The sequence below is a fragment of the Ammospiza caudacuta genome, chromosome 2 (assembly GCF_027887145.1).
Source record: "Ammospiza caudacuta isolate bAmmCau1 chromosome 2, bAmmCau1.pri, whole genome shotgun sequence".
NCBI lineage: Eukaryota > Metazoa > Chordata > Aves > Passeriformes > Passerellidae > Ammospiza > Ammospiza caudacuta.
Genome location: NC_080594.1, coordinates 95,290,058 through 95,307,203, shown reverse-complemented (window position 1 = coordinate 95,307,203; position 17,146 = coordinate 95,290,058). Strand labels below are relative to the sequence as shown.

General features: G+C 36.7%; 1 protein-coding gene across 1 annotated transcript in view; it reads left to right on the top strand.

Moving 5' to 3' along the window:
- Window positions 1–17,146, top strand: part of ATP11A (ATPase phospholipid transporting 11A) — a 117,838-nt gene that overhangs the window by 95,600 nt on the left and 5,092 nt on the right. Inside the window, exons 23-28 of the mRNA XM_058825194.1 lie at window positions 44–103; window positions 1,684–1,811; window positions 3,522–3,657; window positions 9,057–9,122; window positions 9,408–9,511; window positions 11,324–11,489. Coding sequence (XP_058681177.1) covers window positions 44–103; window positions 1,684–1,811; window positions 3,522–3,657; window positions 9,057–9,122; window positions 9,408–9,511; window positions 11,324–11,489 — 660 coding nt within the window. The remainder of the gene's footprint in view (window positions 1–43; window positions 104–1,683; window positions 1,812–3,521; window positions 3,658–9,056; window positions 9,123–9,407; window positions 9,512–11,323; window positions 11,490–17,146) is intronic.

The window sequence follows — 17,146 nt, the reverse complement described above, 5'->3', positions numbered from 1 at the left end:
TGGTGCTTGCATTTCACTTGACAACAGTCACTTTGTTTTTCAGAATGTCTGCTTCATTTTTCCTCAGTTTTTATATCAGTTCTTCTGTGGGTTTTCACAACAGGTTAGTTGATCTTTTTCCATCAATGTAAATTATCTCTTTTGCTTTTTTTGTAACAAAAAAAGGATCTTCCTGAGAATTTAGTGTTAATTTACAAAGAACAACATCACTTTTGGTTCTTATGGTATTCAGTGGCAATTGCATTTAAGATACAGAAGTCAGTTATATGAATTATCATAAAAGCAATGTTAAAGTCAAGGAATACAGAAATACAATATTTGGAACTGGCAGTGCAAAGTGAAATGTCTGTGGGAAATGTACAGTCAGTTAGATTTAAGCCTATTGGATGTGAATAGAGGATATCCTGAAAGATGAGTAATTGAATCAGTTGTTCATTTTTAGAATCCAGAATGAAAATGAAACAATAAACTAGTTTTCTCTAGCACGAACAGCTATGCATTACAAATTTCAGATGAATAGCAGCGTTCAATTAGTTGAAAAGAAAATGTAAAAACTGAAAAATAGAGGAAAAGTGAACTGTTGCTCGCCAGAAAAGTGCCATCATTCAGGAGATGATCAGTATTTGCCTTCCTAAATTTTTGTTTCTTCCTCCCTTGCCATCATCTAATGTGTGTAGAAAAGATCTACCTCTTCCTTCTTTGAATGAGGGAGCACAAAACAAAGGAATGAATGGCTGAATTTAGACAAAAATAGTTTATGTTTTCCATATTAAATTGAATGAGAGTTGGATTTAATTGGGAGAAAATAGTACTGTTGCTTTGAATTTGTTGAAAGAAAGCCCCAGGAGGAGTTAAAATAACAAAACTATTTCTTCTGTTTTGGTTTCCATTTCAAACAACCACTGAAAGCTTTGTAGGTTTTTATAAAGCATTATTATGATTTGGATGTGAAAGCATGTCTTATGAAAATTTAGCTTAATTTTTATCCTTTTAAGTGATAAATATAATTTTGGATCATAAAGGGGGTTTTGATAGCACTTTTTCCAGAATAAATGATTACCAAATAGATTTTGGGAAATAAACAGCTCCCTTTGTGGATGACATGGTAGGTTTGAGGGTACACTGACGATACATATGTGAAAAAGCATCTCAGTGAGAAGAAAAATCAAAGACACATTGGGATATTTCATCTTTGGGATGTTTAGGGAGCTCATTGCAGTCACACACAGCTTTAAAACCTCTGGAGTCCTCTTGCTTCTTCTCTGAATATCTCCATGTTTTATAGACATTGAGGAAATAAAAGGGATGTGAGATACATGGATGTTGTGTCAGAGAAGAATTTCTGCCTCTAAAGGAATGTGCTCTTCAGTTTGGGTACTTTGGAGTTGGTATTACAGCTGATGCAATAGGAGGGGTCAGTAGATAGACCAGACTGGTCCATGAAATGAGTTTTTCTGCTGATTTTTTTCCTCCAGGTAAATGGAATACAAGTGGAGAGTTGTGTCCTATATCAGTTAGCAGCTGTTCAGGGGTATTTACCTCCATTCTGAAGGAATATAACTTTGGTTGCATGCAGAAGTTCATGTATTCATTTTAAATCAAGTCTCATGCAGAGGATTTAATTTTAAAGTAAGATAAAATTTTAAATTAAAAGTAGTTGATTTAATTCTTTTCCATCTACAGACTTTATATGATACTGCGTATCTAACACTGTACAATATCAGCTTCACCTCCCTTCCTATCCTCTTGTACAGTCTAATGGAACAACATGTCAGTCCAGAGACACTCAAGAGAGAGCCTTCCTTGTACAGGTAAAATTAAAACACTGTACCCCAGAGTTTGACTGTTCAGTTGGGGGACCTGTGTCTGTTACAGTGGATGTCGTCAGGATTTCTGCACAACATCAGATACACTGCAACAGAAGGGTTGAAGATCACATGCATGGCCTACAAAGTACAGTAGATAAACATGGAGTTTTATATGCACATTTAGAAACCACACCATGCATTTGCTAGAGAGGGAGTGAGAGCAAAACAGAAATCACTCTTTAACAAAATCAAGTTAGGAGATTTAGTTTAGAACTCTATTTCCTCCAACCATGGGGAATAAACATGCAGAACAGAAGTATTTTTAAAAAAGAAAACATGCTGGTTTTTTCTACTTTACATGTTTTATTCTGAAAGATTGTTAGAGTGTATCAGAGTATGTATTCTGTGCGGGTGTCCAGCATTATCCTCTGCATTGTTGACTCACTTCTGGGCATTGGGATTGACTTGTTTAGGTTTTTAGCCACTTGAAATACAGTTCTTGCCTATTAACTGCATTTGGCCATCTAAATTAGGAACAGTGTCCTGTTTAGATCCTTGTAGCTGCAAAGCCAGTATATTTCAGGGAGGGGTAACAGTAGATAATAAAAGAAAAAACATTCTTTGAAAGAAGCAATATTAGCTGCCCAAACGTTAATCAATGTAGTGATATGTTTTTAACAATTAAATTGAAGAGGAATACAAGAGATTACTGTTGAGCTTCAACAGTAAAGTTTTTATTTTCTCTTTGACATTTTGAATGTTTTTAATTTAGAAATGGTAGTTCAGAAGCCTTTTTTTTAGTTTATGAAAGCTAGCAGAGCTTATTTGTGAGAAACTTGTGGGTTTTGATACCCAAGAGAGCCTATTGCTAAGCTGCTTTGGGCAATAGTAGTTGTTCTGGGCCAGGTGAGGCTATTGTTGACCACCTATGGGTTTGCAGTCTGTATTATTAATCTCTGGGGAGAAATTACTTCATAAAGTCATCAGACAGTCTTTATGAAGTTCATATAGTGGAAGCACTGGTTGGTAGTAAACGTTTCTGTAACTCAGGGTTTTCATTTAGCTGTGTCCTGATTTACTCTGATGCGTTCTATACTATATGCCAAGTTGATACATACCCATTCTGTGGAGAAGAACTGAAGTTGTAACATTTAAAATTTTTTGTAGTAAGAAAATGCATGCTAGTGAAGAGTTCTGTTGTTGACAAATCCCTCTATGTTTTTGTGGAAAAACATTCAAGAAACTCTATTTGACCTGAAGCTTCAAGTCAACTGTAAACCCCTTGTTTCACATTCCACATAAAATTAATTTTTTATTTTGTTGCAATAGTCCATGTAAAAGTATCCTAGGGGAAATAAAACAAAGTCTCCAGGGACCTCTAGTGTTTCCATTTAATATCTGCAGTGGATCATGACATACATAGCAAGCACTGGAAAAGAGATACCTTCTCTAAAAAGATTGAAAAGTAAATGGGTACAGCACAGGGAGTTTGCCATTATTGAAATAAGCAGAATTATAGGAAGCAGTAAAAAGGGTTTAGTAAGAATTAAATAAAAATGAATAAAGAGGACATTTTGAGGAAGAAGTTAGATTTGAAGTGGTAGACAGTTGTAATGTGGAAATGTTGAGGTTTTCAAGGAACAATATCAATTATCTCATTTATCTGGGATTTTCAAGCCTGCTGATAATGAATATGTTTCTTGTCTCACACAGAGATGTTGCCAAGAATGCTTTGCTGCGCTGGCATGCATTTATTTATTGGACATTCCTAGGAGTGTTTGATGCTGTGGTATTTTTCTTTGGTGCCTATTTTTTGTTAAACAACACAGTTGTGACCAGCAATGGACAGGTTAGTGTTGGATTTCATCTGTCAATGGTAATTTTTTAAATGCCAGTTGCAAAAAGAACATAGTTTTAATTGTTTTCTTCAGTATTTCATGAAAGATGATAACATTTTAGTGAGTTACTATGGGATATATGGGTTATCTGTTTAGTAAAATCTGAACTATGCAATAAAACATACTGTGTATTAGTAAGCAGAGACATAGGATTGGATACTAATTAGGAGGAATATATAACATAAATTCCACACATTACTTCTGAATTTATACAGTAACTTTTCCGTTTCATACTTAACATGCATCTGATGATAATCTGTTTAACATATCAAAAGACTCTTAGTAGTGTAGTTATGAATGATCATAAAAGATCTTAAATGTAACAAGCTTTTTAATAGTTTAATTATTTTGACATATAGCAGCTTAAAATAATCTACTTGCTTTGCAGTCACACGAATGCAAATTTTATGAACTTTTGCATTTTATTTATTTTATCCATTGATATTTTGGTCTATTTTATTTGTGTGCTTTTTTTCTTTTTGCTACTTGCTTCTCTTCCTATCCTCAGCTAATGACAACCAGCACTCACATGGTAAGACTATTGTGGATTTGTCATGATATCCATTTCATCTTTCACTGTTCTTAAATTAAACTGTTAAAGAGCAGTAAAATATCATTTAAGCCTACAGTTAGAAATGTTCTTTATAGCTACTCTATAAGTACTTAAAATAAAAGGAACTTCATACAAAGTGTATTGAGGTATATGAGGTGTGGTAAAGAACCATGAACTTTAAAAAAGCTTTTTGCTTCCTTGCATTTTGTTATTCTGTTGTATACTTTTCTGTAACCTATGTTTCGTTGCTGGCTCTTTGCTATAGAAATTTTTTACAGTTTATGCTATGATGTGCTTTAATGGCTTTAGAAAATGTCCTCAAAGGGAGAGAGAAAACAAACTCAACACAATTTTGTTGCCTGTATGCGACATGCACATTTGCTAGAAATGCAGTGTTCACATACCATTGAAAACCACCTTTGTGACATCTATCAGGGAATGAACTTCTACTGTGAGAGAGAACACTTGTTAAAAAGCATTTTTCCTAAGGACACAGTGAACTTCCACTAGACGGAACTACACACTGCACTACAGCTTTTTTGGGTACCATTATGCTCTCTGTTAGATGTCCAAAATTCTTCATCACCATATACTTATGGTGCTGAAAATTAGAGTTGCCATACCTGTACCAATTTTGTAAACAGTTTGTTTTGCAAATATTCTGACTCAGTTCCTTTCTGAAATTCTAGTTGTCTTCCATTGCACACATTCAATCTAATTCTAAGGCTCTAAAGCCAGATTAATGCCTAATTCTCAAATTTCAGATGTTGAAGTCTACAACTAGATACCCATGTTAACACTTAAAGATAATGTGTTGCTTCAGAAGACATTCTGAGTCTTGAATGTCTGTGATAGAAAATTTGTCATTAATTTGAGGATGCATGCCTGTGTTTATGTATAAAACTTGAGAGATACTGAACTGCAATTTTAGATTTAAGGCCTGAAAATTTCAAGTGTTCAGGAATAGTCAGAGACACTTACATGAGTGCACAAATGAATGCTAATAGGTGTTGATAGTTATTTCCCAGTTTTTAAATTATGCTACATCTGGAAAAATTCAGTGAAGAATTTGAAGGTTTGAAAGATTTGCTACTGCAACAAGATGTTATTATTGAACAGGGGAAAGGTGGAAAGCAGTGAAACATAAAAGAACTGGCAGTAACACTAATGCCATAAGTGATACATAGTGATGCTAGTCAGGATCCAGATTGTTAAAATGGGTGCTGAAGCAAAAATTTACATTTTTTTTCCCCACAAATGAACTAATCACTATTTTGTTATTACAAAACTAGTGAAAAATTACCAAAGCAAAGATCTTTCCCATACAATGATGCCTGTCAGACTAAAATGAATGTACCGTTAAGCTTGCTTCCAAACACAATTCCCCCCACAATGTTTCTCAGTATTTAGAAATTAGTTTGAAACATTTTGCTTCCTGTAGTGTGATATTAGTAGAATAATGGAAAAGTGTAATTCTAATCACTGAGACCTACTTCATAAATGCCTCCCTTGGTCACTTTCTGGTAAGCAAAATTAAGATGCCAAAGATTTATCTCCTATAAATTGTTAATAATTTGTGATGCTGCTTTGTGTGTATGGCATTTTACTGTAGATAGGACATCATGGTTGGTGTTGCAAAAACATACAGTTAGAAACCAGCTAGAGAAGAAAGGTAAGAAGAAAGGGAGGCACTGCAGAAGTCATTGCAAATGTCATCTTAGTTTACCTATATAATAAAATGTATTTCCTGGTGGTTTTCTTTATTTTTACAATTGATACAGAGTACATTAAATGCAATTAAGCAGGGTTGAGAGAGACTAAGTTAAAAGGAATAACCGAATGAGAAATACAAATCAACAGGAGAGAAGATAGGTGAGCAGAATGCTGAACTGGTACATGGAAGATCAACAAATAAAGTCGCAGTAGGTGGAAGGGAAGTCTTGGATAGGCTGGAAGCAGAACATAGAAAAATACTTGTTAATGAACTAGATGTTAATAAACAGACTTACAGAAGAATGATTCATTGCCGGAAGACATGAATAGTATCTTGAGACATTCAGTAGTTAACAGACATTGTGAATTTTTGTAACTCACACCTTCCCATATTGCTTTGCTTACCTTTCTCTGTGCCAAAGTAGCAGCTTTATGAATCTTGTCCCTGTGCTGGGACCTCACTTTCTGAGTCAATAAGATGGGTGGATAAGGGATTTGGCTGCAGAGCAATGCTTTCTATCTAGCCTAACAAACAGACAGGGGAAGGTTGTTTCAAATGCTTTATTTAATCTAGCAACTTTTATTGCAAGTATGGACAAATCTATTCAGTATGCAGAAATGTAGACTGGCACTAGGTTCTCTGAGAGATGCTATATATGACAAGAGAATCTGCAAGAAGAAGGTTGGTAAATGGCATGGTTGGAAGTTGCTGATCCAGATTCCTGTCTGGTGTTAGCTGCACAGGCTTTTTTAGGTCACAGAAAGTAAAATGATGGCATGAGCCTATTACATATCAAAGTAAAAGATCCAAATGATGAAGGTTTTCTGAATTTTGTCTAGTGTTCATGAAATGATTACTGAGAATAATGAATAATGAATCTTCTGGGCCAGTCATTTGTTTATTTTAGGTTTTTTTTCCATTCCCAGTTGATTGCATTATCTTAGCCTAGCTTCCTACTGATTTATGTCCTGTGGCTAGCTGTGGTCTTCATTCAAAATTTTTCACACAGAGCATATTTGTGTGATCATCTTCCCACATGGATACCGTGTCATGTAATATTGGGTGACCTCATACAAAAAAAGTATAGATTTGACATAATCAAGTCCAGCTCACTGCTCTCTGCACGGCTAATTAAAATTAATTTGCTGAAGGCTTTGTCTAGTCTTTTACAGGATTTCAGTATCTCTGAAATGCAGATTCTATAACCTTTCACGGCAACCTATTCCAATGTCCTTCTGTCTTCATGGTGGAAAAATTTCTCACAATCCCTAAGCAAAATATTTCTTGTTGTTGAAGAGGGATTTGTTTCAGTTCTTCATCATTGTAATTCTTCGGATATTTGTGGGCAGCTGCTAGATTGTTTCACAACCTTTCCTTCACCAAACTAAGCTCCTCTACCCCTCTTTGCCGAAGAGCCATAGGCTGCTAAACACCTTGGTTGCAGGCCACTGATCATTTCCTGTTTTTTTCATATCACTCATGAACTGAGGGGCCCAAAGCCCAGCAGTGTTCCAGGTTAAACTTCAGTGTAGCTGAGTAGAGGGGAATAATAACCTTTCTTCAGTTGCTGTGCAGTTTACCTTATGTATAGAGAGAGAACACAGTATAGGCTTGTATTCAGCCTGCAGTCCACATAACCCCACTGCAACTTCCTTTTCAGCAGGGCCATTGCACAGCCAGTCACTGCTCCATCATAGGTGTAAATCTTTGCACTTCTCCTTATTTAATTCCATAAGGTATCTGTTAGCCTGCTTCTCAAATCAGCACAGGTCCCTCTGGGTTGAAACTCTGTCATTCATTATTTCAGCTGTTCTCTACTTTTATGCCACCTGGTAGTTTGCTTATGATATTCTGTCACCATCCAGGTTCTGACAGGGATATTCCATGATTTCCAGCCCAGTCACAGTAACAACTTAACCTGTTGATCCCACATGCAAGGAGGAGGTTTGTTAGTGAAGACTATTATCCAGAGTACTGAGTAATTCAGCATTTTTTTTAGACTTTCCACTAGGTTGTCTTACCACTTCATCAGCAGACTTGCATTCTTCCTTTGAAAGCAAGGATATCTGTAAATATCTTTTTCTGTCCCCCTCAGTAATCCTAGTTAGAGCTGAGTTTTGTATGTGATTTGTTCTTCTGCTTTTATGCTGTTTGATGCCTGCCCATATTGTCATCTCTTGAATGCTCCCATTTTTCCTTTTTGTCTATGAAGTAACAGCCTACTTTGCCAACTGGATCTTCTGCTGAAATTCCATGCCTGCGTAGAAGTCTCATTCCTGAAGTTGTAACTGCAGAAGGGAGTTCATGAGATCTCAAGAGTTATCTTTCAAAGTAATTTGGATCTCTTGGGAACTTCTCTTTCATGGGTGCAATACTCTGAATCAAACACAGTCTCTTCTAAAATACAGCATCCTAACTGTTGCTTAATTTCCCAGTATTTCTCTTGATCCTGAACCTGGTCATCTGGTAGCTGCTGAAGTCCAAGGAATCCTCTGTGACAGTATTCACCACTAGTTCTTCCCTGTGTCAGCATTAATGGTCATTTCTGCCTACTTGAAAAGCAGAGGTGTTTTTGTGTCATTATGCAAGCGGGGAGAAAATCAAACACAAGTTAAAAGTTGTTTACCTTAAAACATATGTGAATGTTTTTGTACTTGTATGGTTATAGCATTCTTATACTTATCTGTATAACATGCTGTTGAATCTCCAAGAAATTGTTGGATGCAAAGGACATCCAACAGAAAAGGGAAATCAGGAAAAAGATAGCATCCAAGATTGTTTTTCAATCTCAGTGATTTGTTAATTGTGCTACCCTTTATTTTTATTAGGAAATATATGTGTGGACTGCAAGTTCAGAGCAGAATGTTGGTTGTGGTCTTTTTTTGTCTGTCTGAAATCTGAGGTGTGTACACACAGAGCAAGAAACCAGAGCACTTTGCACTGCATAGATCGTGTAGGAATTCACTTTGCTCAAGTGTCAGGTCATGAGACAAAGCAATACTAAGCTTTAAGATGTTCACTCTGAACAATTCACAACATGGTGGACAATATTGCCTATAACTGCTTTGGACCATTTTTTATAGATATTTGGAAATTGGACCTTTGGAACAGTGGTGTTTACTGTGCTTGTATTCACGGTTACATTTAAGGTAAGGTATGCTTTATTTTATCCACTGAAACTTCTTAAAACTTGTTTTTTAATTGTTGCTTATTTATGTTAGTTTCTTTATATCATCATGCATTATTTTATTACTTTGAATAGAAAGTTTGCTATCTGTGCCTTCTTAACTGTGCTCAAACTTGAAAGATGTTTTTAACTACTTGTGTGTAGAATTCTTCCCTATTTTCAAAGGGTATAATTCTGGTTTATCTCCTGCTGGGAATTCCTGTTGTGTCTAGATAGTAATAACATCATATATTATCCTTTTTTTCAGCTTGCAATAGATACACACTATTGGACATGGATAAATCACTTCGTGATCTGGGGATCGCTGGTATTCTACATTGTCTTTTCTCTACTCTGGGGAGGAATTACTTGGTATGAACCTTAATATTAACTGCATTGCAAAAGTTGTTTCAGAAACATAAAGTTGTTATATTTCACCTTTTTGTCACAGAATTAAATGTAGCCTTTATATAATCCAGAACTCTATTTTAAACACATTGTAATTGCTAACTAGAGCAATTACAATATCTTCTATCAATAAATGTCTGCTAAAATCTTCTTAAAGAAGAACGCAAGGAGAATATCAGACCGCAGACTACCCCATTGGGTTTTATCTCAGTAGTGTCAGTCAAAAGCAGCCCAAGGGTTGGTTCAAGGAGCTGACATTGCCTTAATCAAAATGTCACAAAATAGGTCATGTCTGTTCAGAAGGTAATTACCCACCTACTTGCTGAGCTTGTGTAGGAAGCTGGCTGTAGCAGTCAAACTAGAGACAGGGACCAGAACTCAATATCAAAGTCATGTGGATGTCCAAGAGTCCTTTGTTTGAGCTCATTGTTTTGCCTCCTTACTTATCAAAGGGGAGTTACTGTAGGTGTCTGATCACCTACTTATTCATGGTGGTAAGAAGCTTTGTAGGAATTAGTTGTAGGAATTGGCTCTTGTCCATAGCCAATTTAAAGTGTTGGGGGGGGTTGCTATTAAGAGTTCTATGTACTTGAGACTGAAAGTTTTGGAAAGGAAATCAAGTTGGAACAAGTTCAGTTCCTTACTGTGCCTGATTGCCATTAGGGACTGGAAATTTTTTTTCACACTTGTAGAGCTCTCAGTTACAAGGCCATCTTTTTAACTATTGCTAGCAGTTAAGTACTATTCTACTTTGTATTCACAATATTTTGATGGACTAGAGAAGGAGAGGGCAAACTATTGCTTGGTGATTAAGATGCCATTTAATTTAGAGGAAGGATTTGTATTTAGCATGGCTTTTGCAAATGAGTAACTACTTCTTAACTACTTGGATATTTAGCTGCCTCTTCTTTTTTCTAGTAATATCAGATCTCAGTTTCTTTAGCATCAGTTTGCAGAAGAGACATTTTCCCAATGGTTTTCCAACCAGCATTGCTGTGTGTTAAACATGTGACTGTGTGTATATAAAAATTAATTTCAGCTTAGTTACCTTTTTAGTATGCAAATACTATCACTTTTTGAAAACCATCAGGAAACTGCCCTACTGGTTTTACACTGCAGTGTTGCTGCAAACTGTCCCTTGATCTTGGCTCAGTGATTATGGCCTCTGATTCCCAGTACCATACAGTGCTGGCAATGATTTTAATTTTAATGATCATCCAACTGCATGGGATGCAGGGAGGTTGGGAAGAGAAGGTATTAATAGTGTGGTTAGATAAGTATGTGGTGCATAGGATGGGGAGCATAACATGAAAGTAATAAGAGATACTTATGGGAGCCTGAGAGGTGTGAAAATAAGGATGGTTAACAAGATTAGTCTGAGGATACACACAAAGGAGTGTGCCTTAGCAAAGACCAGGGGAATGGTGGGTGGGACTCTAAGAAGAAAGGTGGAAAATACCTGGGACAAGCTAAGGGTACGTGGAAGAGCATAAACACATTAAGAATGAACTTAATTTATCTTTGCAAGGGAGAGACACTATGGCAGGGAGGGGACAGCATGATATTTCCTGCAGTCTGGAAGACAAAAGGAAGGTAGTCACCTCCAGATGGTGCATGGCTAGCACCAGCTCCCTTTGAGAAGACTGGGATGGATGAACTCCCACAAACTGGGAAACTGAACCTGAAGTATTTCACTACTGGCATAATTCTTGTATTTAATACTGTCAGCCTTTCTTTCGTGAAGTGTAAAAATTATTGTCTCTTTTTTCCTCCCAGGCCTTTTCTCAATTATCAGAGAATGTATTACGTGTTCATGCAAATGCTGTCCAGTGGTCCTGCGTGGCTGGGTATAATTCTGCTCATAACTGTCAGCCTTCTTCCAGATGTTCTGAAGAAGGTCTTATGCAGGGAGTTGTGGCCTACAGCAACAGAAAGAATCCAGGTAAATAATCTTTTTCATTGTGAAGTTAGGCATTTTTTGTATTACAAGTGTCTAATCACCTAGGCCAAGGTCAGAGATAAGATTAAAGCAGAGGTTCCCCATCTGTGGTGTCTAAGCAATATGGTGAAAAATGCTGCCAGTTATTTACATGGTGGCATTAACCTGAGTCCTGGGGCAACACTTGTGCCTCCATACCAGCAACCACAGGGAAATCTGCTGATGAGGGTGGTGGGAGACAGCTACATGGCTCAACGTGATTTCTGATTTGAGGAGATAAGAAGGGCAAGGGAATTGGGATCTCCAAAAGGGTAGATAGGAGGCACTTACATCTGATAACATGCTGATGCCTGCTACAAAAACACATGTATTAAAACTGACTCATATCTTATTTATAGTTTTTTCCTCTTATATTTCAACTTACATTTTGCCTGTTCTGATCCATTATTTGTACATAAATGTGCCCTGCTGTACCCATGGGAAGAGTATTTTAAAATCTATTCTCTCCTTTCATCTGATCAGGCCAAAAGGAGAAATGACTGTGTAAATACAGGCAATCTCTTCTAAGGGTGGAGTGGAAGCCAGGTTCTGTGGGAACCATGGTGCCATGCTGGGGACATGAATAGAAAATGTTTCCTGTATTTTAACCCAAGTAAACTTTTATATATTATGTATGTTAGAATGTGAAGGACAGTAGGGGTGTGCTGAGCTTTAAACTTAATTTTTAAAGGCCCCTGCCCATTTCAGCCCATGAGCTGCCACCAGTAGGTTAAAAGAATGAGTTACTAGTAACAAAAGGGATTAGGTAGCATTTTGATTTTTAATTGAGAAAGTTCTTTGCATTAAGAGGAAAGTAATAAAGGAACTTCGCTACCAAGGAAAATAAAATATCCCTGTGGCAAATGTAAAACCCTCTGCCACTGTTTTGTATTCCTGGAATGTACAGGTGTAATAATGCCTTACTTCAGGAAAGAATAGAGAATAGCAGGAAAGCATTCCCAGGCAGATCAGTACTTAATGTTTTTTCATTCAAAGATATTAGATGTCATATATACTACTTGTGGAAAGAGTTGACCTCAGTATAGATTCTGAATAGTTAATTTGAAAGTCTAAAGAGAGAGAATGAGCAAGGGTTAAGGTGAAGAAACAAGCTAGTAAATAAAAACCCCTACTAAAGGTTTTGTGGCATTTCTTACAGACATTGTCTATTCGTACTGGAAAATGTATCAGTAGTCAAGCAGACTTTGGGCTCAACACTGACAATATTAATTTTTTAATATTTAGTCAAAGATCTGTGACTTTTAACCAGTTATATCGCTTGTGTTTCTTCTTTCCTCTCTTTGTTTCTTCCTGTCTTCCAATCCCCTTTGTCTAAATAACTGCTACCTTGCTTTAAACATAAATGATGTGCTCGGTTGCTTCCTACAATCTTCTGGGGAAATCAGACTAAACATCAGTGCCTTTCTGTTGAGCAGTCCACCATCTTTATGCTTTCTCAGACTTCAAGCAGTCTAAGTTTCTAATGGAACAAAAGGTGACTTTTTTCTGCCTTTCTGCATGCTTGGCCATTTCATTCAAAGGACTTTATAAAGTTGATCATCAGAAGTTATTTACCATACTCATTATCTCCATTTGTGATTCATGTCAACTATATTTTGAGGGATACAATTTAGTACAGCTTTTTCCTTCTGAGTATCTCAAAGATTGTATGAATTGTTGTCACAGTCCATCACTGTCACTATCAATTTTTGTCGCGGTTCTTGCTGCATTTTACAGAATGTTTCTGCCTCAGGAATCTATGATTCTTTTATCCCCATATTAATCATTGGTCTGTCTGTAGATGAATGCCTGTTGTGTTTCCATTGTACCTGAATAAGTGGGATAGTGGCCACACAAACAAGTGATAATTCTGATTAGGCTGATGTTGCTAGCATCCTACAGAAAATGTGATACTGGAAATGTGACACTTAAGCAGTCTTTGGAATATATTAATGTATCTTGTCTGCTGCTAGAAAATGCAGCTTTTTTCTTTTTCAAGCATGCATTTTAAAACTGAGCTTTCCTTATGTTCCCTTTTATGAAATTCTGTGCTCTTTCTAGAAAGAAAACAACTCAAGGCCTGAAAGTTCATGACATTATTTAATATAAAAGTAGAAGAAATGCTAGTAAATCTTGTTTCTCCTACAGTCTGCAAGAAAACCATTTTTTACTTAATATTCAGAGACTGTCGGTTTCCATTGCAGATTTTAGACCTTTCTTTCTCAAGTGGTTAAGATAAAAAAATGTATTTTCTCCTTTTTTCCCCCTCAAAAATAGATGGTCAGTAAAATTTACTGTAATTGTATAAATCAGAGGGAAAATAGAGGTTTTTTCACTATCAACAATTCTGAATAAAATTGTCTCTTAAGTGTCTTAGGATTGGTTTGAACTGAGCTTATAAAAAAAGCATTCTTTATAAGTGTACTGCATTCCTAAAATGTACAGCTTTCTTTATAACAAAATGGCTTTGGGAACAACTGAAAAGATAAACATAGGACTAGTGACCATTTCCCAGGTTACTAAATTGGTTCTACTCAGCAATAAGAATACATAAAGCCTTTGAAGCAGTTCTTATACTTCCAGATTTTTCAGTCATTTGAGAGTCACTTCAGTGTGTGGTGAGCGATTGTTTACCATCATTAACATTTGAATGTTTTTAAACATTCCACATATAGCTCTGGGGCTTTTTCAGAGAGCTTTTCTGTGATATAATATATATATATACATACATACAGACATATATGTGTATACAGACACATATATGTGCATACAAGTATATGTGTATATATATATGTGCATGTATATGGATATTGATATAAATATTATATACATAGGAACTGTTGTCTTTCTTGAGCTACAACATTATTTCTGCAAAAGCTTTGGAGGAATCTGTTGCCTTTTGGTAATTTTGGTCAAAATCTGCCTATTTCTTATACATGTGGTCTCTGCAACTCTGGCTCAATGACACAGACTGAATTTTGTGCTTTAACTGGTGACTGTGCAGCTGCAAGGTTTCTTTCAGCTTTTACTTTTAAAAAGCAATAGGGCTTTTTTTTAATATAGCCAATCTACATTGGTTATTTTTTTTATTCTTCTTTCATTAGTAGCAGAATTTTAGACACTCTGTTAGGGAAAATATAAATTCAATTTAAATTATCCTATTTCCATTTTTATAATTTTCATTTTGATTGACAGTGTTTCAGCAATTCCAAGTATTTGGTAGCTGAAATACCAGGTGCTTAGTTTCTGAGCTGTAAATGACTTCTGTACTTTCATTCCTTTTAAAGAAATATTTTTCTTTTTCTCTTTGACTGATGATTTTTTACTGTGCTTTCACTCAGTCACAAGCATGGGCCATCAGCCATGTTATGAGATCTTGACCCTTTGCTGCACCTGGGGAAACCTGGGGAAGCTTCTCTGGGATTCATCATTCTTCTGTTCCTCAGTGGCCTTAGCTGCTGTAGAACAACTGCCCTGGGTGCTCAGACAAGTGTTCACCAGCAAACTGCTGCCTTGTCTCGTGTCAGGCTCCTCCTCTGAGGGAGCAAAGCAATGCATCTTGCTGTTGCAATATTTGAATGCTGTGGAAGAAGTTTCCTTGGCAGCTCCCTGGCCCACTCTGCCCACAGTGTAATGATGGAGCTGTAAGTCAGCCTTGATGAGCACCACTCCATCACCTCCATGTGGGGCACTCCCTTGGTGTGCCAGGTGTTCTGGGGAGTGGGAAAACAGGATGTCCACTCCTTAATGTAGGATCAATTTGTACCACAGGCACCTCTCCCATTCAATGCAGGCTATTGTTAGAGGGGCAGGACACAGAGCACGCAGTACTTAGTCAGTTTAGTGCTTTTGAGAGTAATTTTTAACAGAGTTTGAAATGGAATTAAAAACACCCTCAAATGATTAGTCTCAGGATCCAGAAATAGAAACCTTGTTTTACACTGGATAACCTTTCCATTTTAAGACTGTGAGAAAATCCATCACTTTTACAAGACTTTGCTATAACAGTTACCAAATGGTACAATTCATTCACATTTCTTGTATTCATCAAGAGTCTCACTGTTTTTCCTCATCCTTGCAGAAGAGTATGAGACATAAAACAGGCCAAAATGCACTGCCGAGCTGCGATGGGCCACTTCTTGAAGGAAATCTTTCACCTTCCGAGCCATAATTAGATCAAAGCTAGGTAACAGTACTGTATGTGTTGCCAATTTGGATTAATTTCTTTTGGTGCTATTTACAAATCAACTGTTTCCTCCAGAGTTTTTGATGTACTTTATCAGTATTGATAAAAAACATTATGTTTTACTTGGAGAGCCTAGTTTTTGCAAGAGATGTCCCATGCCACAGGTAAGATCTTTTTGTCTTAGAAAGTTAATCATGTAAAGCAAACCAATAAATCGAATACCCATATTCATGTCCTATATAAATACATTGTATTATGTATAGGTGTTGTGTGACATTTCTTCTGTAAGAGCTGCATTCATTATTGCAGTGTGTACTCACATTACACTACAGTGTAGAATACATAAAGTCAGAGGCAATTCTTACCCAGGAGCAGTTTCTCCATCATCTTTCATGTTCTTGAGTACATATATAGACCAAATGCAGCTGGTAACATGTGGAGATAACCACAGCAAGTCACTTGTGAATAGGACCTTGGGTCAGAAGAGCAGGGCTGTGCATGTGACAGTGTCTGTCACAGTGCTGTGTTCTGTACAGACCAGGGCATTGCTGTGCTACTGCCTCAGATGAAGAGAGAAGTGTGATAGTTTAGCTGAATGTCTGAGACAGCAGCATAAGCAGTGAACTAAATTCCCCAGACATAAGGCCAGCAGAATGAAGTTCTCTGCTTTATGTCATCTCCTTGCTATGCCACTGATGACAAACTAGTAAGAAGGCACACTTTTTACTGTAATGATTCTCACCTGGATGCCATGACTGTTCCAGTCCCTTCATGCTCTCCTGACCCCAGAAGCAGCACATGAGGAGCTAAGTGAAGGTGCAAAGTTAGCAGTATGTGAAAAGGACAAATGTCATGTGCTCTGTGTGCTGTATGATTTTAAAGCAACTGAAGGTAGCTGAAGTATCTGATTTGCTTTAAATGACTGTTGCACAAGTAGTAATAGAAAACACCAACTTCTTTGACTAGCTTCAGGCTTGGTAAAGGCTCTTGTCTTGGAACCATATGTAGAAAAATGCATTTTATTTTTAGAACTATCTCTGGTAACTAAAATGCTCACTTTCTAGCTCAAAGAAAAGGAAAATTAGTTACCAAACTGTATGACTACTCCCCGTTACATTTCCAAAGCAAATCTGCTGATGCGTTACTTGATTTTTATGTAATACTGTTGCTATTTGGTCTATATGTGTTTAAAAGAACCCAGGCCTCACTGTGGTGAGCAGTTTAGGAGAGTTTTGTGACCTTTCCAACAGTGTGTTTTTTAAGAGAGCTTTCAGATTACTCCAGATTATGCAAGAGTAGTGTTTCAAGTTTGTGATTGGCATTAAAGTGTCATGTTACATGGCAGCCAAAGTTCTATAAGCTACATCATTAATATTTACTTTGTGATTTTTTCCTTTTGGTGTTCAAAAGGACAAAATCACTGTGTTCTGATTAA